The 26,720-nt window shown below is 37.6% G+C and overlaps 1 protein-coding gene across 3 annotated transcripts in view; it reads left to right on the top strand.

Moving 5' to 3' along the window:
* Positions 1–26,669, top strand: part of fam171a1 (family with sequence similarity 171 member A1) — a 35,349-nt gene extending 8,680 nt beyond the window's left edge. The window contains exons 1-8 of one of the 3 annotated variants that reach the window (XM_051866365.1): positions 3,605–3,824; positions 5,672–5,899; positions 6,461–6,553; positions 10,027–10,185; positions 12,362–12,538; positions 20,583–20,699; positions 21,096–21,210; positions 22,400–26,669. In XM_051866365.1, coding sequence (XP_051722325.1) covers positions 6,511–6,553; positions 10,027–10,185; positions 12,362–12,538; positions 20,583–20,699; positions 21,096–21,210; positions 22,400–24,080 — 2,292 coding nt within the window. In that variant the 5' untranslated portion in view covers positions 3,605–3,824; positions 5,672–5,899; positions 6,461–6,510 and the 3' untranslated portion in view covers positions 24,081–26,669. Of the gene's footprint in view, positions 1–3,604; positions 3,825–5,671; positions 5,900–6,460; positions 6,554–10,026; positions 10,186–12,361; positions 12,539–12,735; positions 13,382–20,582; positions 20,700–21,095; positions 21,211–22,399 lie in introns of those variants that run through there. The other 2 variants (XM_051866364.1, XM_051866366.1) reach the window with 2 other exon arrangements.
* Positions 26,670–26,720: the final 51 nt, after the last annotated feature.

Here is a 26,720-nt window from a genome sequence, read left to right as displayed (position 1 = left end):
TGCTTGTTTAAGTTAAAACAGCTGGTCTTTTATTCAAACATTGATTTGATCCTTCAGTCCTAAAAGTCAGTTTCTGAGACATTGATTCCCCCCCCCCCCCCCCCCCCCCCCATTTCTCCAGAATGTATTGACTCTTGGAATCCAGATTTTAATTAATGAAATACTAATTGTGAATTTGCAGCAAAGTAAATGTTATATTTAATTCATTTGTTATATTTATATTATATTATTTTATTTATTATACTTAGTTAAATTAGTAATTTTTTATAATTCTATAACAGTAATAAAAATAACATACTGTATAATAATATAATATCTATAATCTGTAATTATACTATATATATATATATATATATATATATATAAATATAGCATGTATGTGCTTGTTTGAGGAAAGGGCATTATAAATGGAAGCATGAGAAGTGAAAGGCTCAGGAACAGGAGAAGATATGGGCATTAGAGAGTGTGTTATGGAGCTTACTGTGTGAAGAGATGGAGAGAGAGTGAAGCGTGCATGATGACTGAAGACGTTGGACGCCTTTATTGTCTCTTGAGTATCTCAGCAATTTCCAGTAGAGCTTAAGGGCAAAGGAAAATTCTTACTATTCATCACAGTGCTATTTTTCAAGTCAAATATTTACCTAGTGTTGGATGACTGCGTTCCCTTCCCCTGCGTTCCCGAGTGCCGGATAACATTTCAAAAGCTGCTTACAGTAAACACTGCAAAGAGTGCTGCGTTGACACTGCCTGCACCTGTGCTTTGAAAAAACACCACAGGTGGCTGCTTATTGTACATGATTTTTGTGTTATTATTATTTAATGAAATAAAATAGCTATAAAAATACCTATAAATATAAGCTAAAAATACCCCACAGATCATTTATTATAGCTTGCTAAATTTGCCCCTATTTGGGTGTGAGCAAAAAAAAAAAAAAAGTTTTTTGTGTGTGTCCCTTTAAATGCAAATGAGCTGCTGCTCCGGCCCCCTTTCCAGAAGAGGGCGGAGCTTTAGCAGCTCACGCTTCAGTCGCTCAACAAAAACAACGCTGGAGAATCTCACGCAGCCAAAATGACAATTGTCAGTAACGATGTTCAGCCTTACATTGTTCAAACCAGAGTCGGACACTTATGGAGAGACTCAGGAAGAAGTTACAACTTTTAGAATGCAACTGGACGTTTCTGAATGGTTAGTGAATAAATTGATGTAGTTGCTGTGGAGTTGACTCAACTCATCGACTAGCATGTGGCGTCATGTTAATCTTTTGTGCAAATCCAGCGTTGAATTGACCCTCGTTTGTGAAGCAGTCCGGCATAAAATAGCGGCATAGCAACAGAACTCTACTACAACAACTCTTCCTCTTCTCTAAAGCAGCCCAACACGGCCTTGCCCCCTTTGTTGCATGTTCTCAGGGGCAGGGTTTATGTAAATTTTGGGGTTTGTGACCAACCCGGGAAGAAGCTTGTTGTAGTCCTTAAAAAGCGATTTCTGTAAAAGAAAATATCTCCCTTTGCATTGAACTTTAAGTGTTGTAACTTTGCAGATGTTGTTTATGCTTAAACAGCAACATTACACTCTAACTAAAGTTAAAAAAGTGAAATCAAGGATCCCTTTAAGTAATGGACACTTTTGTTGCACAATAAATGAATTATGCTTGACCAGTATACCATAGTGACCATGTGACAATATGTGAAACATAATGATAAATACACATTTAAGTACCTGTATGTGAAACCTAGCAGCTGCCTTCTGTTCAGTCACTCAATGGCTAAACATGCAGTGTTTTGAGTTTGAAGGCTTCTCATGAGGAAACGGATTTCAGAAAGGATCACAAGGCACTATAACATCATGGATCTAACACACATTCAGCTTTAGAGATAGGCAAGCAAATATTTAGTCGCTATTCTGCTTATTTCTTAGTAGAAATTGAGTCATAGGTTGAAGAAATGAAAACAAAGAACATTTGTGAACACATTTACTCCTTTCAGCTGCTTTTCAGGTGATTTTTATCATTTCCACCAATTTAGATCAGAGTTATATACAAATAAAGTACTCTGTGGTGACTGTTTGACACACCCAAGGCTGTTGAATTATGCATAAATTATTAAAGTGTTCTAACTGACATCCTGATTGGTCCATGGTTATGCGTCCTTCCAAATCTATCAGTGCTGCCTGGATTATTCTGTAACCTCCTCACCCCTCTGTGAGTGGAATCTCTCTCCACTCAGTGAAATCAAAACCCCTCCCCCCCACAGTCAATTAGATATGTTTCACTCTTTTAATTCAAATATTTTACGTTGACTATTTTTTATTAATGGCTGCAATTTGACAACCAGTCCCCTACACTGCTAGTTAAATGTCCGTGTTTTTTCCATCTCACATAAAACACTTAACTCAAATCAGTATTTCACATCTGTTTGTTTACTTGTTTGGTAAGTAGCCGTGTAATAAGCGGGATAACATGCAATCAGGTGGTCATTATCGCAAAATGAATTCCCTTCTGGATGATTCAAGGCCTGACCGTCTGACTCTACATGATCCTTTATTTAGCGTGTATTAATCTGAGCTCTGTATGTTCTAAGGGTTTGCGTACAGTATGTGCTCTTTAGGTGGGGTAAATGTCTGTACACACAGCTGTCAGCCTTTCACTGATAAATCACTGGGGAGGGAAGTGACATGACGGTTACAGCATTTTAAACTTGTGTGTGTGCATGTGCGTCAGTGTTTTGGATGGTTTTCCTTTGGCTTTATGGTGGATTTCAAACGTACACGCTGTGTAAGAAATAATAGGTAGGCTGTTTTTACTCTTAATCCTTAAGATAAACTCTAGTAGATGCTATAATCTGTTTGCCGATTGTGTGGATTGTATTAAAATACATTAATAAAGGACTCCTAAAGGTATTTATAAGTCATTCTGACATTGATTAGTGTAATTAGTGTAAATGTTTTGTATAAATGTCTAGGTTCTCTTGGCAGTTCAGAAGTATGAATGTGTTTGCAGTTTGTTCGATCTTTGTGGTGGTCGTTTTGCTTATACATTTAATTTTTCCTCATTGTTTGTGTGTTTTGGTAGATAAGTGATTATTGCAGGAAAGTAACATTCATGTTTTTGAATAAATTCTTTTGTCAAGTTTTCCTTTTGTTGTTTTCCCTTTGCGTTTTAAGCATGTCTCTGTAGTAAAAGCAAACAAACAGGTTTTGTGTGAATCAGACTGAAAAATAGAATTAAGATTCAGACTTACAATGATACAAACATGTTAATAAGGAGCGCAGACACCTTTTCTCCATCTTTTCCACTATAGCAGTATTCACTTAAATTTGTCTCTACCCAAGAACATTTTCTTCTCTTTGATTTGTTCATGTGGAGCAGGTCAATGGAATGTATCACTACATAAAAAGGAAGTGTGTTTTTGCAGTGGCTTCCTAAAAAGGAGCCAAAGGATTTTAGAGGAAGGAAAAGCAGCCCATTGTTTTCAGCAGTTTTTTCCATTGGCCGATGCAAAGGATGTGGAGGGGATTTTCTCTGTGTGATGATTGGTTCTTTTCCTTAAGTGCCCTTTGAGGATTTCTATGAAAACGGACAAGGGAACCTGAAGAAGAACATTTCTCAACGTCAACGTTAGGGTGCACTTTATGTAATTAAAGAGGGTCACATGTAATACAATTACTCATTTTTATTGGCTGTTGCTGATGGTCAATTCTGCCTATAATTCTGTGCACTAATTGCTTTTTGTCTTACGTAAAACGTAACCTCAATAAATTGAAAGCCTAAACGGAAGGTTTTTAATTAATTTGATGCTTCACAATTGCTTCTGTCCATAGAGTGGTAAGTCATAATGCTTTATTTTTGTATTGAGCGTAAACTCTTATGATTGAGTTTTGTGTATTTGCAGAAAGTGACATTTTTCATAGATTTCTTTATGGCTCAATTGCTAATCTTAAAAGAGCAGTACAGAATGGCTAAGCTACAGAAATTAAATGGTTTTGCATACCAATAAAAAACTGCTTATGTTGGCACACAAGTATGTTTATATTTTTAAATATTGTAACACAAACAATTTATTGTTTAGAGCACATTTCAAGATTTATTATTTGCATACTTATGCACAATTTTAGGTAACACTTACATATATTTTACAGTGCCGTAGTTACACGTTACTACATGTACTTACTGTAGTAATAACAGTAAATTATGCATAAGTAATTAACCCTAAACCAAACCCTAACCCTAAATGTAACTCTATAGTAAGTACATGTAGTTAATTAATAGCACTCTGTACTTATTTGAGTAATTACAATGTAACTACGGCACTGTAAAATCAAGTGTAACCCAATTTTATGTGATTATTTTGTAGTATAAATAGTGTGAATAGTGTGTTCACATTGAAAAATTCAAAAAGAAAAAGCACTTCAAATACCCAAATGATGCACTTAATTAACTGAAAAAACAAAGTGTGGAATGTTGGACACTTAATGCACTCAGTGGTCGCAGTTTTCCTTATGTAGTCCCCCACCACCACCATAATATAATAGTATAATATAATTTTTTTTATATTCATTCGCGTAAGCCACCTAACACGGGTTCGTTCATTCAATAGTATTTGTGCGCCGAAAGTGATGTAGTTGAGTGTGACGAAAAAAAGAGGCGAGGGTCACCACAAAATCCACATTTGAAACGCGTGATAATACCAGGTGTAACCTTAAAGGGTTAGTTCACCCAAACTGTCATTATGTAATAAATGTCATTTATTACTCACCCTCATGCCATTCCACACCCGTAAGACCTTCGTTCATCTTCGGAACACAAATTAAGATATTTGTTGAAATCCGATGGCTCAGTGAGGCCTGCATAGCCAGCAATGACATTTCCTCTCTCAAGATCCATAAATGTACTAAAAACATATTTAAATCAGTTCATGTGAGTACAGTGGTTCAATATTAATATTATAAAGCGACGAGAATATTTTTGGTGCGCCAAAAAAAACAAAATAACAACTTGTATAGTGATGGCCGATTACAAAACACTGCTTCAGGAAGCTTAGGAGCGTTATGAATCAGTGGTTCGGAGTGCTAAAGTCACGTGATTTCAGCAGTTTGGCGGTTTGATATGTGATCCGAATCATGATTCGACACGCTTGTTCATAACGCTCCGAATTAATATTGAACCACTGTACTCACATGAACTGATTTAAATATGTTTTTAGTACATTAATGGATCTTGAGAGAGGAAATGTCATTGCTGGCTATGGAGGCCTCACTGAGCCAACGGATTTAAACAAAAATATCTTAATTTGTGTTCCGAAGATGAATGAAGGTCTTACAGGTGTGGAACGAGGGTGAGTAATAAATGACACTATTTTCATTTTTGGGTGAACTAACCCTTTAATGCATCTTGGTTGACCACTTGTGATCGGTTCACCGAAAATGCATCTTAATACCAGGTGGAAAAAGCTTGCTTTGTTGCTTGCTTGATTTTGGGATGTTGTATATAATTTGCAGGCGTCAGCAATCAATATGTGTGAGACTCCCGGACCTTCTGGGAGAGGTGGGATGTCTGAGACTAGATGGTTGAGTACATAGTGCATAGTATGAGTGCATAGTGTAGAGTATGTAATTTGGGACACAACTAATGTGACCCTGTCATACTGATATTTTGTTTTGTTTTTTCTTCAGAAGTGGCGCTGAAGGTTCACCTGAGTGACGCTAGCACTCATCAGCCTCTCTCTGGCGTCATCGTGGAGATCTTCACTAACCACACCCCTGTTGCCTCGGATATCTCTGGAGCCGATGGCAACGCCTTCATCAGGTTCCCCTATCGTCTTGGCGACCTTCTTGTAGTCACGGCAACCAAGCGTGGCTACGTACCCAACTCCATTCCATGGCGACCAAGCAGGCTACCTGGTAATGACTTCATATTGGATAGTTAATTGTGCTCATTTGATCTGTTTTTATAATTAGAATACACTTTGCGTCAGCTAACACCTACACTTCGTTTCAGCATGTCTGAACAAAGCCATATTTGTTTTCTTTGAAGATTGTGTTAATGGGATGGATTAATTCTGCTGTGACTCTTGGTGACGGACACATCCTGTGGGTCACTCTATAGAGGATCTGGTACAGGAAATGAAAACTAGAGTGGAGAAGGAATGCAGAAAGCTGTTTGAAATAAATAGAATGTTAGATTACAGCTAAAGAGATTAACCTACTAACTAGCAGCAGACAAAAGAAAATACTCCTACATACTTAAACACAGCACAATCAAGCAGATGTTTCAGGGCACTAAGTTTGTTTTTAGTAACATTTTGTGGAGCAGGAGGTCATACTTCTTTTCTCCCTGTGCAGATCAATAGTGACAAGTGAAAGACCTTCAGAGGAGAGATATTGAGGTGTTGTGGACATGATTCTGAGCTTGCAGGCCTCGCTGTGATCCATCTTCCTAATTATCACTTTTTTGTTTTCAAGTCTTCTCATCTCTCAGTCTGGATCTGCTTCCTGAGAGGGCTGCTACTCTGATGGTGTATGATGACGTGGTGCAGATTGTCTCTGGATATCAAGGCAAGAGTCACTTATGCTGCCTTCTGTTTACTGATGTTGTAGCTACGTCAGTAAGACATATACATATATATAGGACTGGAAGTTTAACACGTTAATTAGATTAATTAGGAAAAAAAATAACGCATTAAATGTTTTAATGCATTTAAGGTCATCTGACATTTTATACAGTTGACTGATGATGAATATAATGCAGGGCAACAACTGTGTGATATAGCCTATAGAAGGCAGTTAGAATGTCCATAAAATTCAAGATATGAAAGGCGATAGATTTGAACCTTTTGAAGTTCACTGCTAAATTCAAACATGCTTTCGTGCTTTGGCTGCGGTGGCAGCACCCATCGCGCTTTGTAGATCAACTGACGTGATATAAACAACAAATCACATTCAAATTTTAGGCGCTGATTTATGTTTCTCTCGGTTGGTGCCCACAACCGAACTGTAAATGAGCGTGCACAGGTAATATCTGAGCCAGAGTAGAGCCATGAGGACACTATATTTGAGAGCACGTGAATTTTGTGGAGAGATTCGTGCTGCACATTATGCGGTCTCGCATTAGTGTATTACATTGATGCGCACTCGACATGCGTCGTTAAAAACGGCATAGTAACTGCCTCAATTTAACTATAAAAATGAAAAGAACGTTATTAATTTAATAAACTTAGTAACCTAGCTTTCTTGGTAGCTTTCAGTGAATTAACTTCTCTAAGAAAATGATTAATAAAACATCAGTTGACCGTATGTTTACTTTCAATTTCATATTTTCATATTGATTAAAAAAAAAAAAAAAAGATATAGTTCACCCAAAAATTAAAATTCAGTCATTATTTACTCAACCTTGTGGTCCAAAAGTTTGTGTAATAAATTCTATGTTGAATCAAATAAAATATTTCTTTCTGAATCTACTGTTTGTAATATCTGTTTGATGCTTTAGTTTACACAATAATGACTTCAAATGATCTTTAGGGGATAATTTCTCAGCCAAATTTGATGTATGATAAATTTGCGATTAATTAGATTAATTAATCGTCACATCATGTAATTACTTAGATTAAAAATTTTAATCGCTTCCCAGCCATATATATATATAAAATAATATAATATATATACATATATGTATGTGTGTGTGTGTGTGTGTGTGTATTGGCTGGCAACCTTTAATGACACATAACACACATGCACACACTGCTTCACTTGGGAATGAAAACAGTGTGTTAATGAACTACCTCTAATGGAGGAAAAATGTGAAGGAGAGAGTGAGTGTGTGTCTGGAGTCAGTCATTAAAATGGCCTGACAGATCTCTAAAAATTTGGGGGTTGAAAATTAATACTTTTTATTCAGCATGTATTAAATTAATCAAATGTAAATGTTAGTAAACATTCTTTCAAAAACATTAAAAACATCTTACCAAGAGTGTAAATTCTCTGGAAGGTCTTCATATCCCATGCTCTGCTTCTTAAGTAAATGTATGTTGTTTTAGGAATATTTAGACACTTTTACTAGAATACAAGACAAAATACTGAACAACATACATTTTTAGATTGAATTGTGCCATGTGTCGTGTGCAGTGAGAATCATTCTGTACTGTTGTCCACGTGGCTCAGAAGACTTCATGCTAATTAAAGCTCTCTGAGTGAGTGTGAAGCCACATTGAAATGAGAGGCTGTATACACACACACACAAACACACACACACACACACACACACACACACACAAAAACACAGCAAGAATGAGAGGAATTCACTTTTTGAACCAATCTTTGCATTCCTCATTTTTCTGTCTCCCTGTTACCCACATGTCCCTGTTTCCTCCTAGCTTACGCTGTTTTCCTTTACTCTTCCCCCTAACCTCATTTCTTTTGATAACCTGTCCCTCTGTGTGTGATATTTCGGGAGAGAGGCATGTTTATGGGTCTCAGGGGAGTACTAACGCTGCACTCTCATTCAGAGCATCGCCCCAGTCCTGTCCCCTAAAAACACTCAATCACTAAACGCTCATAACAAAAGCAGAGGACACTGACAGACATGCAGAGCCTCAGACACACTGCTGAAACAAAGGCTTTCCTCACACACACGTGCCACAGATCTGCTATTATAATCCTCTACTTGGAGATTATCATCACACACTCTCACCTATTGCTCAGCCATCGCAGCGTTTTCAAACAAAACACCTTTCGTATTTCACTGTAGGTGTGTGTGATGTGCAGGAAATCAGCTCTTCTGACGTGTAGCTAAGAAATAATGAGAAGGAGAGCCAATCTCTTGACTTAAACAAAAACTGAATAATTATTTTCATGTTCAACAACCGATAAATGGTGTTTTGCTAAATAAATTTTAAAAAAAAAGCAATAAAAACTAAAATCAATGTAAATGCTACAAGCGCGTTTAGATGTCACAACAATATAATGTACAGTATGACAAATCGATATTCTAATGGCTAAAGATTACGTTTGACAGCATTATTGAATTGTTTGTAAAGATGATTGTTGATAATTGTTGTAATGGATAATTATTGTATTAGTGTTTTTAAGATGAATTTTAAGTTACTGTTATGGTGGTACAGGTAATCTAAATGTGAAAATACGGGAAATGGTCATGCGCAATTACACATCAGTATTGTAAAAAGCTTTAAAAATTGGTTATCAGCCAATAATCGATATTGTACCAATATACACTACTGTTCAAAAAGAGTTTCTTTTAAAAAAATTATTACTTTTATTCAGCAAGGATGCATGAAAATAAATAATAGTGACAGTAAAGACAATTATAATGTTGCAAAAGATTTTCTGTTTCAAATAGATGCTGTTCTTTTGAACTTTCTATTCATTAGTCTTGTAAAAAAAAAAAAAAAAAAAAAAAAGTATCATGGTTTTCACATAAAAAAAATGAGCAGCACAACTGTTTTCAATAAGTATAATAAGAAATGTTTCCTGAGACTCAAATCATCATATTAGAATGATTTCGGAAGGATCATGTGACACTGAAGACTGGACTAATGGCTGCTTAAAATTCTGCTTTACCATCACAGGAATAAATTAAATGTTCAAATATATTAAAATAGAAAACAGTTACCTTAAATTGCAATAATATTCTTATTTCAATTTTTGTTTTTCGTTTTTGTTTTTACTGCAGCCTTAGTAAGCATAAGAGACTTCTTTCAAAAAAAAAAAAAAAAAAAAAAAAACTAAATTTTGAATGGTAGTGTATAATACCTGTTGTGTCATTTTGGGAGTAGTGTTTGTGTAGTGGGGTATTATGGTCCATGTGGGCTATAGCTCAGTCTCATGTCTATAGCATGTAAGATTTGCCACTATGGAAACATGACATCACTCTCAAGAGACACACTTTGCAATACCAGCACTCCATCAGCTACTAATCCACTCCATTTAGATTATGTCATGGATGTTGGATCATTAACCTAATGCATGCTCATGTCTGCTATCTTATATTGTTGTGTGTGTGTTTGCATTTGTAGGTTCAAAGCTGCAGCCATCAGTGCAGTTCCAGAGAAGAGCATTGAGTCTTCCTTCTAATGTAACCTACACCAACCTAACCGCCTTCCTCACTGTGAGCAGTTCAACACAAGACACGCAGTACTTCCCCTACCTGCAGGGGCTTCATCCCAACTACACAGGTAACACATGAGACAGCTGAGAAATGAGAACTAGTTGACATGACACCAAATTTCAGTGGTCATTACCAGTGAAGACCAACAACAGTTAAAAATTTCATACAATATTGCTAAATGTCAGTAAAAAAGAAATACATTTTCATAATAACAACATAAATAGGCAGACAGTGGCAGGTTTATTAAGATGCATCTACAATGCAAATCCAAATGCACAGATCCTATATTTTGACACAAATCAGATTTTTTGCCCTGCCTGTTTACATTCCCTAAGACAAACCGAGTTTGTTTACATTAATACCTCACCAGACAGGCCTTTTGACCATGTTTGACAGTCAATGCGTGGAGCCACATCACCACAAAGCATATGCACTAATGCCTATATATCCACTGGAGAGCAGCTGCCTGTCAGCTTGGTACAGAAGTACTGGTACTTTTGACATTCCTACTGTGAGCTGCTGAATTACAGCAATAAAGTGTCGTTTGTCTGTCTATGTGTGTCTGTATGTTTATTAAGTGATTGTGAGATTGAGGCCAATATTTTATTTGCATTAATTAGCATTAGAAACAGAAAGTGTTGTCATGAGAAAAAAAAATGCTACATTTTGTTTTGTAATCTTGGAAAGTTATTTTAACTCTGAATTGATAAGTACTGTGTTTCAGAATAACAGCTTTGTAATAGAAGGCTCTCCAGCACTGAATAATTAATTGTTAAGCCATTACAGAGCAAGTTATGTCATCCATAATGATGATATATGCTGCAAACATGAGTTCACTCTAAAATTAAAGAAACTTAATTTTTGCTGTGGTTGTAATAATAATGGATGGCTTATGTCTGTCTGATACTGTTTTAGATGACCCTCATTGTGAATATATAATATAGGTCATCAAGTAACATCAAGTGTGGATCCAACAAAGTAGCAAAATGGTTTCTTGTACAGAAGTAAAAAAAAGACCTTAAAATCAAACACTGAAATGTATTAACATTACCATGAAATGCATAAGCCAAATTAATACTTTCAGTAAGGTTGCATTAAATTGCTCAAAAGTGACCGTAAAGACGCTTATATTGTTACAAAAGAATTCTATTTTAAATAAATGCTGTTCTTTTAAACTTTCTATTCATTAAAGGATCCTGAAAAATGAGTTTCCTCAAAAATATTAAGCAGCACAGCTGTTGTCAAATCTGATAATAATAGGAAATGTTTCTTTAGCAGCAAATTAGCATATTAGAATGATTTCTGAAAGATCATGTGACATTGAAGACTGAACTAATGGCAGCTAAAAATACAGCTTTGCCATCACAGGAGTAATTTACATTTTAAAATAGAAAATTGTAATAAATAAAACATAATAAATTGTAATAATATTTCACAATATCACTGTTTTATACTGTAATCTTTATCAAATAACTGCAGTCTTGGTGAGCAGAAGAGACTTCTTTCAAAAACATTAATAAATCTTCCCCAAACCTTTGAACTGTAGTCTAAAATATATTTTTATCTCTTTCTTTTCTTTCACATATTTGTGTAATCATTTTCACACATGAATTGGCACCTCTGAGTCCAGACCTTGATTTCATTGAAAGTCTTTGGGATGTGCTGGAGTAGACTTTACAGAGTGCTCACCTCTTGCATTGTCAATACAAGATCTTGACCAAAAAATGATGCACCTCTCGATGGAAATAACATCACAACATTTATTTCCATCGAGAGGTGCATCATTTTTTGGTCAAGATCTTGTATTGACAATGCAAGAGGTGAGCACTCTGTAAAGTCTACTCCAGCACATCCCAAAGACTTTCAATGAAATTAAAATAAGGTCAGGACTCAGAGGTGCCAATTCATGTGTGAAAATGATTCTTCATGCTTTCTGAACCATTCTTTCAGAATTTTAACCCTGGTGAATCTTGACATTGTCATCCTGGAATATGGCCATGATGTGTCTTCCCTCATGGTTGTTTAAGAAATGAGAAGCTACACACTCCATCTTTAAGGGTTAAAGGAATCGTTGCCAAACATATAACATGCTAGAAACATAAGAATCACTGTAATAATGATCCATCTATAGACTCTTTGCCTATTAAAATCCAAACAGCGACTTTTTTTTTTTTTTTTTTTGGTTGGGCAGTGTATATCACCCTGTTTTATTCATGCTCTGTTTATCTTTCTCTCTCTGACAGGCAGTGATCGAAAGTTTGAGTTGACTCCTATAGCTGCTATCAGTGTCCATCTTTTGGGCAGTGATGGGACAGAGCTTCATGTCAGTGAGCCAATCAGTGTGAGCATCCCTCTTCCAGCAAACAGTGGATTGAAAGAGAATGATCACATTCCTGCCTGGAGGTTTGACCCTAAACTGGGTGAGTTTATTACACACACACTTCAGATAAAGTATCCCTGTTTATAGCCTATGTGAACATAAATCACGTGAACTGTTACTAACATATCGCAGCTAAAGGGTTATGCAATGAATTGTTACTCCAAAAGTGCTGAAGGTGCTTCCTGCCCGAGTCGGGTTTACTGTATGTTTGTATGTGAGGTTGTGATCTCTTCAAAGCCTCCAGATTTCCTGTCTCCTGGTTTCTGAGGCAAATAAGTCCAAAGGAAGTATTCAGACCTGAGCTGAATGATGTCGGACTGTTTTTGAATCTTTCTTAAGGAATTTTGATGGAAAGATGTTCCTCGTGTCAAGAGCTCTGAAACTGACACACACACACACACACACATCTTTTTTCATGACCAGATTTTTTTTAAACAAAAAATAAGCGAAATTAGTACTGTAAATAGGAATAGAGAGAACGGGACAGGAAAATCGCTGAAACGTTTTTTTTTTTTTTCTTCACATTTACAGTAGGGTCGCCACAAAAAGACTTGGCTAAGTGAAAAGGCATCCTAATAGCTTGTTAAAGTTGCTGTTTTGTGCTGTGATTTTTGTGAGATTATACAGATTTCCATGGTGAAAAAGGAAGTTGTTCAGTAGGCAAATACTCATAATCAAATAATACGCAGACAGAATAAATCTGTTCCAAATCAAATCCAAGTCACAAGGGTTTACACACTGTGGCTTTCATTTCTTGCCCCAGACTGAGGTGTAATAATTCAAAGGATCCTGTGCCAAATTGGTTTGAATTACCAGATGTATTGTAATGTATCATAAATGTACTGCTTTAAAATGTACAATAAATAACATCTATGGAGTTTAATTCTTCAAGTTGCTTGGAATTGATTGTGGCAGCCAGTTATCACACTGTACTTCTCTTATGCTTGATGGTCTGAAGCAGGGGTATTCAATTAAAGTTCAAGAAGTCATGTCTCTATATTTCCTTCCCAGACAATGGACAATGGAAGAGTTTCCAATTCCATCTGGGGAGCAGTAGTACTTCGTAAAAGAAAAGAAAAAAAAAATCCTAAACAGTCAAAATAGTCATCAAAGATGAGTATATCGGCCCCTCAGAGTCAAAGCACTGGCATCAGAGAATGTTTAATATATATATATATATATAATTCATCAGTTGAGCTCAATTGGATTTGGATATTAAAAAGTAAGATCTGATGTTTTCTCAGGCTATTATTATTATTTTTACATTTAGGTACCTGTGTATTGCAGAAAGCCATGTGACAGAAAAGATACTGTATGGGGGTTCAAGGTTTTCCTCCCTAAAGTTTGGACCATTTTTATATTTTGCTTAAAATAAATATCCACTAAAAACAATGTACATGATAATCAAAATGCCCTCATCATAAGCACCATCTACAAAAATGTTATAATAGTTTGTTTATTATGAAATGCTCTTATCATGCTGGTTAATAATGCTAAATGTAGATGTTAATTGTCAAAAAACTTGAATGGTTGAATGGTTGGAGTCATATGTATGACAGATAATATAATTGTAGTTGCTGCATTCTCGTTTTCTGCAGTGTTTTAGTGAAAGTATTGAAAGTTTTTTTTTCACTGTGTTTTTGCTACTGTTGTTAAAATAACTGCGTCATCTGCAGCTCGTAATGTGGCACTTTAGCATCTTTAGCGGTGGAAAGAAACTGAGCACGAGCTGAAAGGGCTTGAATGAAGCATGTTTGGCTCTAGATAAAACCATTAGATGGTGTAGCGCCGAAAGATCATTCCCATAAACGACTCTGAACGCTTGTGGTGTGAACAACTCCGTTGTTTTGATGCTCTGCTCACTTTAAACTGTAGAAACGATGAAATGGTGCTACCGTTGTCATTATGTCTCACGGTCCAGTTGCGGTCCACTATTTGAGGACCCCTGGTCTAGTTTTCTGTTGTTTTGAAGACTCATTTGGTGTGTCTGCTGACTTGTTTTTGGTTTGAGAGTGGTGTGACACCAGAACAGTTGTCTCTCGATGCTTTAATTGTCTGGTGTGCTGTCTCTCTCTGAACATACACAGAATTTGTCTTGCCATGATCTGACAAACAAAGGTCTTTACCTCATAAATCTTAACTTTGAATATCCCATAATTTCACTGTGGGAAGATGATCTTTGCTATAATTACAACCCAAAGCCAATCTGGTCATATCTTCAGTTCAGTTTTCTCTGTTCCTCTCCCTCTCTGTCTAGCTAAACTTACCAAGCATTCTCATTTTTTTCTGTCCTCGCAATAACTGGTTGGGACACACAAAGTAATCTTTTGCAATACCAGTTTCTTAAGACATATCTTTTGTGTGTAATAAATCTCTGACACACACTACCGTTCAACAGGCCAATAAGATTTGTTAATGTTTTTGAAAAAAAAAAAAAAGTCTCTTATGCTCACCAAGGCTGCATTTATTTAACCAAAAATACAGTAAAAACAGTAATAATATGAAATATTATTGCAATTTAAAATAACTTTTGTAACTATTTTAATATATTTTAAAATGTCATTTATTCCTGTGATGGCAAAACTGAATTTTCAGCAGCCATTACTGTAGTCTTCAGTGTCACATGATCCTTTATAAATCATTTTAATATGCTAGTTTGGTAATTGTGGAAATCTATGATACATTTTTTCAGGATTCTGTGATGAATTGAAAGTTCAAAAGAGTACAGTGCACGTCTTTGGCTGTTGAGTCACTGTTGTTTTGGTTGTTATTTGAGTGTTTTGAGTGTTGTTTAACATTTAAAACATTTAAAAATGTGTCTTGAGATCTCATTCTGTTGACCATGTCTTTTTTTTAACTCAGGTACACCCCCCTGAATGTGTCTGATATGTCTAAATGTAAAAAAATATCAAAATATCATGAGAATAATACATGTAACCTGTGTATATATAAAGCCACTCTGAGTCTTCTGGTGGTTAACGCTGACTGGTTGACTGCTGGTATAATTTATGATGCGTTCAACAAATCTTGAGGCTTTGCCGCAGAAGCCAGTGCAGCTCGCTCACACTCGCAGCAGGCTGGAAGAATCCAGTGTTGTGTTTGGAAGGCAGGAAGACGGGCAGTGATGGATCAGAATATGTGCATACAGGATCTTCAATGAGTTCTTCCATTCTGTAAGCTGATATGTTGTGTTTTGAATGTCTATTCAGCCAACCAATAAGCTGATAATTATTTTTTCATATTATTAACCCTTAAATGCATGAATGTTTCAGCAATCATTATTACATATCTGGGTCTTTAGCGACCCAGATCTATAACTAACACGGGTGGATCTCTAACTGCCACAATAGTATAAAACTCTCCTGATATTTTAATGACAATTGCAAAAGAATAAAATAAAGCATAATTCATTACATTTAGGAATATGGAAGGGTTCAGTTTGAGCAGATGCTTTTTACCATCATTGTCAGAGCTAATTTTCACAGTATATTCAGCTTCTGGCTCATATTCACAATCTCAATCATATTTCAAAACTATTGTTTTCAACGTCATCAAAATCAATATTTTGATTGCTGATGGCTGCTTCACCAGTTCCACCATCATTTGACAGTGACACTAAAAAATGAATGAGGGGGAGTGTAGTGAAAGATGTCGATAAAGACCAGAGGTATGCATTTAAGAGTTAATATATATTAAATTAAGAAGTATAAGTGAATTTAGGCATCACCAACATTATGAAACAAATTATATTGATTTTGAGATTTGCTAAAACTAAAATTGAACAGTATTAAATGGTTAGTGTTCTTAAAGATTAACTTTAAGCAAACATTAAATGATGGCAAAGGTTTTCTAAATGTAAAAATAGGGGAAATCAGCATGCAGAACATGTCTGAATCTAAATCAGATCATGCAGCAGAACAAGAGGGAGACACAGAATGAAGGATATTGTGGGAAGTACTGAGGGAGAATCATTTCTGAATTCATAACTTCAGGCCCTGTCTCTGGGCTACTGTTATCATTGTTGTCTCCTAGCAGCCGCTGATAAACAGAGCAGAGAACAAGGTGGAAAACAGCGGCTGCCACTAACTCGATTTCCTTTCTTAGGGCACAGAGATGTAAGCTGCTTTGTTGTCTGCAGTGCACTGGGACACGGGGATAAAACTAGACTGAAAAGCCCCTGGCATCACAGCATATAAATAAAGTTATTCCTCCCTGTCTTTTCTAATAAGAGTGCTGCAATGAAAAATTGTGTGTGTGTGTTTATATACGTCTATGTATGTGCAGATGTACACACTACCATTCAAAAGGTTGAGGTTAGTAAGATTTTTTTTAACCAATAGTTCTATTCAGCAATATATGCTGACAGTAAAAAAAAAAAAAAAGTGTAATGGTACGAAAGATTTCTATTTGAAATAAATGCTGTTCTTTTAAATTTTCTATTCATCAAAGAATCCTGAAACAAATGTTACCACAGTTTCCACAAAAATATTAAGCAGCCTAATATTTTGAACATTAATAATAAGAAATGTTTCTTGAGCACCAAATCGGTAAATTAAATGATGAATCCCCTTACAAGGCAAACATTGTTTTTTCTTACCTAAATTATTAATTTTTTCTTTTACCCTTCTTTTCTTCATTATTCAGTCCTCCATAATCCTATTAAGCAGCGTACTATTTTTAACATTAATAATAAAAAATGTTTGTGTAATACATTGTGAAATGACACTGGCAAAGACACTGTACGTAATGCTGAGCACAGGGCAGTTCAAACAAAGCTTTCTTTGCTTGGCACATTGATATATTGCAGAGTTGTGCATGTGACTGTATTGTGAGAGTGTGGGAAGATGTCCAGCGATATTCCTGTGCACAAACATTCCTATGCATCATGTGTGGATGGAGGTGATTGACTGTGTGCAAACAATGCTGAATCATTCTCCAGCCTCCCTATTCTGTGTGTGCACATCAGCATTTCGCTCAGTATGCTGTTTATGTAACCTGTATAGTCACCATTGCAGTCTGTGTGATTGCCTATCTGGCACAGATCAGATCAAAATAAGCTCTGGTGCTTAAAATTCTTAGAACCTTACAACAACAAATTATGAATTCCCTCTCGTTATGGTTGTCTATACCAGACAAATATTATTTTGTTCTTCTTTACCTAAATTAGTTTTTTCTTTTACCCACTCTCCCCTTCTTTTATTATTCAGTCCTCCATAATCATTCCATCAACAAACACTGCCACCAAGTGGCCATTAAACGAATGTCTAATGCAGGGGTGTCAAACTCAGTTCCTGGAGGACAGCAGAGTTTACCAGTAGCCCCTCACTGCAGAACACATGAGATCCAGGGGGTGGAGACGGGTAGGTTAAGGGATATGTAAAGTGGGAGGAGTTGGATCCAGATCCAGGGGGTGGAGATGGGTAGGTTTAGATCCAGGGGGTGGAAACGGGTAGGTTTAGGGATATGTAAAGTGGGAGGAGTTGGATCTAGATCCACCCCGCCCCCTGAATCTTGTGTTCTGCAGTGAGGACCATCTCACGTTTAGCTCCGACCCTAATTAAACACATGAACCAGCTAATCAAGGTCTTCAGTGGCCTGTTGCACAAAGCCGGTTTCAGTTTCTACCCAGGTAAGTTCAAGATTAATTTGAGTAAACTGTTTTTTTGGGCTTATGAAGGTGGATTGGTTTTAGCGAAGTTCATTGCTATGGTAACTTACGCTACACGGCTAACCTGCTCCGGAGCAGGTTTTATTCTGGGTTAGAGATCGCAAACCAAAACTCGACCAATCAGCTGTGAGTAAAGTGACATATCTGACACAATAAAGCCACTCCCCCTGTATCTCTCGCTCCAAATTTAGTCAGTTTATTGTGAAAACATTTTAGAGACAAAATTGCTCATCTTTTGCTGCTAATTATTTATTATATTTATATTATATGAATTATGTATAATTCATATAATAGTATATTCATATAATTATTATATTACTTGACAATATTTAACTTTGCTTTTAAATTGATATAAATAAAATACATGCATCAATATATAAAGCTTTTAAACAAATTAAGCTTATGTGTATTCATTTGAGCTCTTTGTGAATCTAATATAAATTATTATGTTATAAATTATTAGGCATATTTCTTTGATTCACATGCATTGATATAGTCAGATATTTTCTTTCAGCTGCCTTCTCAAACTTTCACTGCAGCAGTTTTTATTCCTGCCTTGTAAATGCATTAAATTTCATGATATTTTTTATAACGATCTCTTACTCTGCGTCTCAATCAGCTCCCTAGCTCCCTAGGTCGTGAATCAGTATATCATGTAAATGAATGTGGCTGATTCCCTGATCAGTGCCCTGACTACTGAAATAGGGAACTGATTGAGCCGCACCTTTAATCTTCAGAAGAGAAGTGAATTGCGCGGCTCTCTCGCGAGAAGTGAATCAAAAGGATGCTATGCATATTCCGTGTGATTGGCTGTTTGCCGCACGTGTCACACTTTCAGGTGCATGCGCTTCAGAGTTAATCGCAAACTCTGGATTAAACCTGAGTTGACAGAGAAAGTTTATACCGAACATTGTGCAGCATCTGATCCTGATCTTAACCAGTTTGGATTTATCTGGATTTGTCAACTCTAAACCTACTCTGAAACTCAGAGTTTGTTTAACTTGCTTCATGCAACAGGCCACAGGATTACTAGGCTGTGTTTGAGATCGCCCTCTTTACCCTCATTCACTAATCCCTGCATTACTCCACTAATATAGTCCACTTAAAGGGAGCCACGTCAGAGTCCCACCAAAATATTCATCCAAAACATAGACCTCTATATAAACTGAATTAATAATAAATTGTAAATGTGTTCAGCATTCTGCAACAAATGTTTTTTTTTTCAGATTTTAAGTCGAAGAGTGAGCACGATATATTAAAATTAAACGTATGGCTTTGGCAGGTATGTATTCTGATAAGCGGATGCACACAATACAGAGCCCCACAATTTTCCCATGTAAATCTGTGGTGGAAAATGGAACTGCAGCACGCTGTAATTGAGAGCCATTGGAGCAGATTTCAGGCTGCCCCGCTTATTTTCACATTACCTTACGTAAACCTCGCTCCAGACCTAGACAGCATCAATCCGCTTCAGCTATGTGTATTAGTCTGCATCAGGTCAGTAACTAGTTGGCATGTCTGTTCTTCTTATGTGGAGCTGCGTATCAAAATAATGCAAAGTATAAATCCTTTAGTTCAAACATGCTCTTGTGATTAGCCTTTTTATAGTTCTGTTTTGTTTGTTTTATGTTTGAGAATAGACATGGCTTTCTTTTCCTCTCTGGAATTCCTCCACAGCTTGTAATCAGCTGCAGGACAGTGGCCCTCCAGGAGTGGAGTTAGACACATGTGCTCTAATGTGTACCCTTTTACATTTCAATTTGATAAGTTCAACATGCGCATTCGTTTCACAGTGTAAATTTAGTTAATATTCTTAATGGAAATACTCGAATTTGAATCATTAATCTTATTTGAACTGTTCACCTTAATTGGGAATGCATGACAACCCAGATTCAGATCCAAATAGAGGCACTTACTGTGGTTTGTGTGGTTGCGCTTTGGCATGGCTTTAATCCCTGTCTGACCCCGTAAACAATTAGCAGAGCATCTAGACAGAATAATGCAGTAGAAAGTATAATGAATGCACTATGTGATCTATGCGAAACCTGATAGGATGACAGTACAGTGTGAGTGTTTTGAGTGTTATCGGCACTGCCTGGTCTCAACACTCAGCTCAAATCACCTACTAACCGCAGATGTCCTCAAGATGGAGGTTTATATTTCCGTTGTGATTGATTAAATGATTGTATTTTAGTTGTGATATTGCTGATTAGCCATAAAGTTAAAAGCCATACTCTACATTTACAGGTTAAGTAACCAAATATAATGTAAATATCATATAATTTAATTCAATTTTATTTTTATTTATTATATTTAAAACACTTAATAATCAAAATAATCAAAAAAATTAAAAACATATTAAATATATATATAAATATATATGTTTTATATATGTGTGTTTTGTGTGTCTGTGCAGGGGCCTGGTTGAAGAGCAGTCTGGGATACATCCAGAGAGAGGGGAAGCAGCTAACTCTCACATATATTGCCCCTCAGCTTGGCTATTGGGTCGCAGCCATGTCTCCCATAAACACAGGTATCCATTTCTGGCCATTTTTTCTTTCTATTTCTCATCTTTGTTCAGTTGACTCTGCATTCTTTGACCCTTTTATATGGCCATTAATGCAGAGAGAAGCCTGACGGGCAGACATACAAGTGCTTTGTGGCAGACAGAGTTATTGACTTCTGTAGTTGTTTACACATTCACTGTGCTATTCATATCCACCAGCTGAGAGAATAATGTCATTACGTGGGGGGATTTCAGTTTGGTGAATGTTCAACATGAAAATAATGTTTATAGGAAATCTCTACTGTTGAAAAATGTTATTGATTGATGGATACAGTAAAGCGGAGGTCAGGAGGACAGTGAAAATGTGAATAGGATAGATGGATTCCTTTGTGCTGAACACCAAGTATGTATGTTCTGTTGTAGGTCCAGTGGTGGCGAAGGACATTAGCACTTATCACACAGTCTTCCTGCTGGCCATACTAGGAGGCATGGCCCTGATACTGCTCTTTCTGCTATGCCTGCTGCTCTACTATTGCAGGTGTGTTTTCTTTTTGACTGAGTAAGCACAAATCCTCATAAAAGATACAGAGGAAAATATATAAATGCATGTTTTTTGGGTAGTGGAAGAGGCCCCTCTTAAAGGGTTGGTTCACCCAAAAATGAAAATGAACCCATGATTTACTTACCCTCAAGCCATCCTAGGTGTATATGACTAAAACTAAAACTAAAACTAAAATAACTAGCTTCCAACAGATGGCCGTACGCATCGATTTATGGCGAAAGAGTGAACTCTGACCCAACGCATTGACGAACACGGAAGCACAGAGGAGAGCAAAACAAAACACCAGTCGCGAATTAGAAGTCTAAAACGATAATTTTTAAAGAGAAATGTCAGAGCTTTTGATATAAGAGAAGAGGAGCTTGAGTTTGTGGCCCGGCCCTATTTGTTTGAACAGTGAGAGGCATCAAAGCTTACGCTACTCCTACATCGCATCAGGGGTTACTCTTTCAGCGTAAGTCGACGTGTGTATGGCCGTCTGCCGGAAGCTAGTTATTTTAGTTTTTAAAGTTTTAAATATGGATATTTTTCTTACACAAACGCATAGCTTCACTTCAGAAGGCCTTTATTAACCGTCCGGAGCGGTATGGATATCTTTCATGATGGATGGTTGCACTTTTTTGGGCTTCAAAATCTCATCCTCTATTCACCGCCATTATAAACCTTGGAAGAGCCAGGATATTATTTAATATAACTCCGATTGTATTTGTCTGAAAGAAGAAAGTCATATACACCTAGGATGGCTTGAGGGTGAGTAAATCATGGGGTAATTTTCATTTTTGGATGAACTAACCCTTTAAGAACGATATATAGCAACAACATGCCACTTGCATCTATTTATTCTAAATAGAATTATTTTTACTCTACATAACTCTAAATATGTTACTTTGCCCAAAAATAGCCCATTAACAAACAGACATTAACAAAAACATTTAATATCAAACATAAAATTAATTCACAGACCACTATTGTCCAATGACAAAAAACTAGAAACTGCTCTGATAGAATAAATCTCAATTTTGATGTTCAGATGAAAAGTCAAGATTGTTAGCAAGGGTGTGATTTGTTTAATAAGTGTGTTGATATTTAGTGACCTCAGTGATCAAGAGGAAAATTAAGATCTTCCCTTAGTGTTTATGAGAAATTAAACAAATTTCTGTGCTTTCAGGAGGAAGTGTACCCGCTTGCGGCCTGCTCACAGGAAGTTCACTCTATCCTCAGCTTTGGATGGCTCTAAACGAGACCAGGCTACTTCCATGTCCCACCTGAACCTCATCAGTGAGACTCACCTAGACCACAGCGGGGCAGAGCCGGACATGCACACGCCTATGCTTAAACCCACCCCCTACGACTCCTCCACCAATGAGCTTGCAGCTTCACATGGTGAGCTCCATAGCCGGGGATCCAACCACTATAAACACTCAGTAGAGATATTTCCCCTCAAATCAGCTTGTTCAAACAATCCCTCCGAGGGTTACGATTCCCCGGCGGGACGCGGGGAGTATCGGCGAAGCTATACATCTATCACGACTTCATCTGTCCATCCCCTCCACATGTCCGTCTCGTCCTCATCCCCCCATCCGTTGCATCACACCACCTCTGCGGGACGTCTCTCTTCAGAGAGTAAATCGAGCCTGCGAGATCCCCGTCTCTCTCCTGTTTCAGCCACATCCACAAGTCCCGCCGGATCCCCAGAACGGGAGCAAGGAATCGAGCGGCGGGCGGCTGAATACATGCTGTCCCGCTCTGTAGACCATCTGGAGCGTCCCACCCCACTTCCCCGACCTGGAGCCTTGCTCTGCTGCACCTCCGAATTGCAAGTCAACCACGGGGAAGAGACGTACCGCAAGGCTCGGCCTACCCTTGTTATTCCCGCCCACTACATGCGACTTCCAGGGACGCACCCTCTGTCAGGCCAGGCGCTGCTTTTGCAGTCAGACGAACAGAGTGAATTGGAAAGCATTCAGGCGGAGCTTAGCGCGTGCCATCAGCCCCAGGGCCAAGTCCTGCATCCATGGGGCAAAGGAGAGCAAGAAGGAGGGCCACAAGGGACGGGGGAAAACCGAGGCGGAGGAGCAGAGGAGTGGACGCTGCAGACAGCTGCTCTTCCTGCCGATCTCTCCATCCCCAACTCTCTCAGTCAGGCGGGCTTGGACGTAGTTCAGATGAACGGAGAAGATCAGCTTCTGGCCGAAAAGACTTTGATGGAGCTCAGGGGAGGAAAGCCACTCCCCCACCCCAGAGCTTGGTTTGTGTCACTGGATGGCCGCTCCAACGCGCATATCCGCCATTCCTACATTGACCTGCAGAGGGCAGGATGTAACAGCAGTTGTGTCGGAAGCAATGACGCCAGTCTGGACTCTGGGGTTGATATGAGCGACATCACACCGGGGCGGCGTGTTCGTGATAAAATCAGGGTTAAAGCTCAAGCTGGGGCTCAGCCCACTGTGCCGGTGGTTGGATATACGCCACTAGTATTTGTAGAGGATTCAAATGCTAATGCAGAGAGCAGTGGTAGCCCCACACCAGTCTGCAGCCCTGAAGAACACTCTCTTGGGGGTTTATTACAGGAAAAAGAGAGGGAGGAGGAAGATGAAGGGACTTTGTCGCCCCCGACACCTCCACCTGAGCTTCCTTCACCACCTCCTCTCCCTGATCCTGTGGTTGAGACAGCAGAGGAGACGGGGACAGATAGCGAGGTTTTTAGGACTGAGGAGACTCAAATGCACATGAGCAGCAGCCGGCCAGACAACCTGGTCGTGCCTGATGAAGGTGGTGAAGACGAGAACAAGAAGAGTCCATGGCAAAAAAGAGAGGAGCGACCACTACTGGCCTTTAACCTAAAATGACATGTATTTTAAAGGGATAGTTCACCCAAAAATAAAAATTCATAATTTGCTCACACGCATGTCTTTCCAAACCTGTATGACTTTCTTTATTCTTCAGGACACAATCTTAAAGAATTAGTTCACTTTAAAATGAAAATTACCCTCAAGCTATCCTAGGTGTATATGACTTTCTTCTTTCTGATAAACACAATCGGAGTTATATTAATAAATATCTGTTGCGTCAGTTACGTTTTTTTCGTAAGTTGAATACGGAAGGCGTAGGACGTAGCGTAAGCATTTTGAACTGCGAGAGGCGTTACACTTTCTTCGTAAGTTGAATACGGAAGGCGGTCTGGCAGAAGCTAGATATTTTACTTTGTAACTTGTTAAATATGGATATTTTACTTACACAAACGCATCGCTTCGCTTCAGAAGGCCTTTATTAACCCCCTGGAGCCGCGTGGAGTACACATTTATCATGGATGGATGGACTTTTTGAGCTTCAAACTCATTGGTCCCATTCACTGCCAGTATAAAGCTTGGATGCATCAGGATATTTATTAATATAACTCCGATTGTGCTCATCAGAAAGAAGAAAGTCATATACACCTAGGATGGCTTGAGGGTGAGTAAAGCTCGGGGTAATTTTCATTTGAAAGTGAACTAATTCTTTAAATGTCTGATTGTCCATACAGTGAAAGTCAGTGAGAACAGATGAAACATTCTTCAAAATATTGTACTTTCTCCTGCGGAACATGAAAAGTCATACAGGTTTGAAATGTTGTGAGGGTGAGTAAATGACCGAAGTTTAATTTTTCTGGGCGAACTGTTCCTTTAAGTGCTTCCCCTGTGGTCCCTTGCTGGACTGTTGAATGGAGTTGCCTTATGAGCGCAGGTCTGTGCGTGGCTATTTGCCTGTGGCAATGAAAGCCAAAAAAGCCATAGCACAAATAATTATTGGAGCTGCTCTGCCTCACGACTGAATGAGGAAGAACAGAAGTTTCCAAGCAAAAAAACACCATTAAATACCACCAATCTAATGCACAAATGCTATGGCTTTCCAGACATACACTTTCAGCAAAAAATATCGCAAGCCATTGTATTGAAGGTGAAATGTTGTTTAAGCTTTATGAGATGCTGCTGTTTTTGAGCAATATGACATCTAGTGGCAACATGTGTACACTGCAACTATACCACTAAGTGTTTCCCAGCACTTATTTTTGAACATTTTATGGGATGACCGGTGGAATGTCTTCCACATCTTAATGGGTTAAAACACATAAAACCACTATAATGGGATCTACAATCTAAATCTCACCTATTTTTAGTTTTATTGGTATCATGCATTCATGAGTAGAATACAGCTGAAGCTTTGTGAAACCAAATAAGTTTACATAATGCACCATTTGTTCCTGTTAATCAGTCATTTTGGCTTTGGTGTTGAACGCAGATTTTCAAATGTGATTTTCAATTTCTTGCGACTCTAGCATAAACAGTAGGACTTTTGCCAACATTGCTAGTGGACTTCAGACAAGCAGACCCACCTGTAAAAGAAAACAAAACACTATGCATTGCTTTAAACTGAAGGATCATATAGCTTTAGATGCCTTTTTTTATTTTAACCACTGTATTTTAATTTCAATGTATGTTGTATTGTTATAATTATTTTGTTTTGGACTTGCCTTAGTGTGTGAGTGCAGTGGACGGCACATTTAGACTGGATTCAGACACACTCACTCACATAAACAGCCACCAGCTTTTCTTTCCCAAACTGTCGTTTTTGTCTTAAGTGCCTTTCTAGTAATCATTTATATCCATCATTAGATGTCCTTTTCCTCTAAACCATTATCAGTTTATTCATATAATTTGATGTTTTTCACAATATATTGCACCCCCTTTGATCTCATTGTATGCGTGTTAAGTGTTTTAATGTTGGATTTGGATATACTGTGGGGTCCAAAAGTCTGAGACCACGCTGAAAATCTGGGATTCAGAATCTAATTTAAGATTTTGACAAACTAAACCAGTAAGTAGTTGATGTGTTTACAATTCGATATAGGTCACTAATCAAATATGCAAATGTGTTTATGCAACTCGAGTGCTGCTTTTATTGAAGCAAAAAGGGGATGCACCAAATTCTTTTTTACTCAAATTGTTATACTGACAGTATTTGTCATAAATATGATTTTTTATTATTATTATTATTATTAAAAAAACAAAAAATGTTTGTTCAATCATTTTCACTAGTAGTCTCAGACTGTTGTATCCCACTGTATGTTCAGTGCATTTTATGAATCTGCTCTCTCTTTTTTCTTGTATGTATGTACATATTCATTCACCCAGTTGTTTATGCTCATGTGAGCGTTTGTTGCTCGGTATATCTGTGTGTCTGCTGTAGACATACTATGCGGTGTGTGTATGTACTGATGTAGGACTGAAAGCGATGTTATTTAAAAGCTGTTGAAGGTCTGATATGTTGCCGGGGTAACCACTTGGTAAGTATCCTTGTGTCACTCGGCTCTTCGGCAGACTACTTTGAATGTCTGGACTGGTTGCTTGTATTATAATTCAGGCCTATTATTATCCCAATAAAGCCAAAAAACAAATCAACACTATTGAACATTGTTTTTCAACATATCTAATTCTGATGGAATACAATTA

The sequence above is a fragment of the Ctenopharyngodon idella genome, chromosome 16 (genome assembly GCF_019924925.1).
Source record: "Ctenopharyngodon idella isolate HZGC_01 chromosome 16, HZGC01, whole genome shotgun sequence".
NCBI classification, from domain to species: domain Eukaryota; kingdom Metazoa; phylum Chordata; class Actinopteri; order Cypriniformes; family Xenocyprididae; genus Ctenopharyngodon; species Ctenopharyngodon idella.
This window is presented reverse-complemented; position numbering and strand designations above follow the sequence as displayed.